The sequence below is a fragment of the Eimeria mitis genome, genomic scaffold (assembly GCF_000499745.2).
Source record: "Eimeria mitis Houghton genomic scaffold, Emh_scaff7171, whole genome shotgun sequence".
Taxonomy (NCBI): Eukaryota; Apicomplexa; class Conoidasida; order Eucoccidiorida; family Eimeriidae; genus Eimeria; species Eimeria mitis.
Window position 1 is genome coordinate 410 of NW_013575228.1, and position 1,656 is coordinate 2,065.

The 1,656-nt window shown below is 58.0% G+C and overlaps 1 protein-coding gene across 1 annotated transcript; it reads left to right on the forward strand.

Annotated features, from left to right (window-relative positions):
- Positions 1-29: 29 nt before the first annotated feature.
- Positions 30-1,588, forward strand: EMH_0090550 (uncharacterized protein; the record flags this gene model as incomplete). Its single annotated transcript, XM_013501597.1, has 3 exons — positions 30-32; positions 315-827; positions 1,103-1,588. The coding sequence occupies 3 exons, from the start codon at positions 30-32 to the stop codon at positions 1,586-1,588; spliced, it is 1,002 nt and encodes a 333-aa protein (XP_013357051.1).
- Positions 1,589-1,656: the final 68 nt, after the last annotated feature.

Sequence of the window (1,656 nt, forward strand, 5' to 3'; positions counted from 1 at the left end):
GGTTGCTGCTGCTGCTGCTGTTGCTGCTGATGGTAATGCTGTTGTTGCTGTTGCTGCTGCTGTTGTTGTCATTGCTGCTGCTGCTTTTACTGTTGTTTCTGCTCCGCGTACTGCTGTTGGAGCTGCTGCTGTTGCTGCTGCTGCTCTCCTCTGCTGCTACTCTCCTACTTGCTGCTGCTGCGCCGCTGCATTCCCTTGCTGCAGCTGCTGCTGCAGCAGCAGCAGCTGCTGCTGCTGGTTTTCATAGAGAGGCTCGTGCCTGGGGAATTGGTCCTTGGTTGCTGCTGTTGCGTTTGCTGCTGCTGCTGCTGCAGCTGCTGCTGTTCGAGTCAACACACACAGTTCAGGAGTTTCGGTTGCTGCTGCAGCAACGTCTGCAGCAGCATGTAGAGGAGCAGCAGCAGCAGCTGCTGCTGCAACCAGCAGCGCATGCGCACAGGCCTGGGTTCCGCTGGCCCCCACCCCAGACACCCCGAGGTCAAGCCGCAGCAAACTCAGCGGCAACAGCTGCAGCAGCAGCAGCTACAGCAACACCTGCTGCTGCTGCTCCTGCTGCTCCTGCTGCAGCTGTTGCTGCTGCTAAGGGGGCCCTCTGCACCGACATTGAGCTGCTGCTGCAGGGGGCCCTAAGTTCCCTCCCCAGCAGTGCAGCAGCCCAGGAGCAGCAGCAGCAACAACAACAACAGCAGCAGCAGCAGCAGCAGCAACAGCACTTGCTGCGGCTCACCTGTAGCATGCGCTCCGGCGTTGCAGCAGCTGCAGCAACAGAAGCAGCAGATGCAGCAGCAGCAGCAACAGCAGCAGCAGAGCTCCTGAGCTCGCTGCAGGTCCTTCCGGATGCCCCGCCGCCCCTGCACTTATTCCTGACCTCTGTAAACCCTAAACCCTCGCTCTAAACCCTAAACCCTCACTCTAAACCCTAAACCCTCATTCTATACCATAGGCCCTAATTCTAAACCCTAAACCCTAAACCCTGGGAGACGTTGCGAGGAGGGCGCCGACACATCTCTCTATACGCAGAGAAACGCAGTGTTTTAAGGGGTGTAAGAGCCTAGGGTTTAGGGTTTAGGGTTTAGGGTTTAGAGCTGAGGTGTATGTGCAGCCTGTGAGGGAGAGGTACTCGGACGTGTTTGTTTTTTTGCTGCGTCTCGATGCTGCTTTGGGTGCTGTCGCGGACTGCTGGATGCTGCAGCGGCAGCAGCAGCAGCAGCAGCAGCAGCAGCGTCACCAGCTGCAGCAGCAGCACCAGCAGCAGCAGCAGCAGCAGCAGCAGCAGCGTTTTGCTGCTAGGGCCTTACAGCTGCAGCAGCGGCTGCAGCACTTTCTGAGGGCTGTTCAGGACTTCGCCTTGACGGAGGCTATCGAGGCAGAGTGGAAGGGGTTGCAGGGGCAGGTAGCAGCAGCAGCAGCAGCAGCAGCAGCAACAGCAGCAACGCCAGCAACAGCAGCAGCAGCAAACGGAGGTACAGCAGCAGATGCAGCAGCAACAGCAGCAGGAAGAAGCAACCTCAGCTTCTTTGCGCTTGTTGAGGCCCACAGTCGCTGTGCAGAGAATATATATACCAGGTCAGTGCAGCAGCAGCTGTAGCAGCAGCAGGTACAAGTGCATACACTCGTGGCACTTCGACACATGAACTTTTGCTGCTGCTGTTGCTG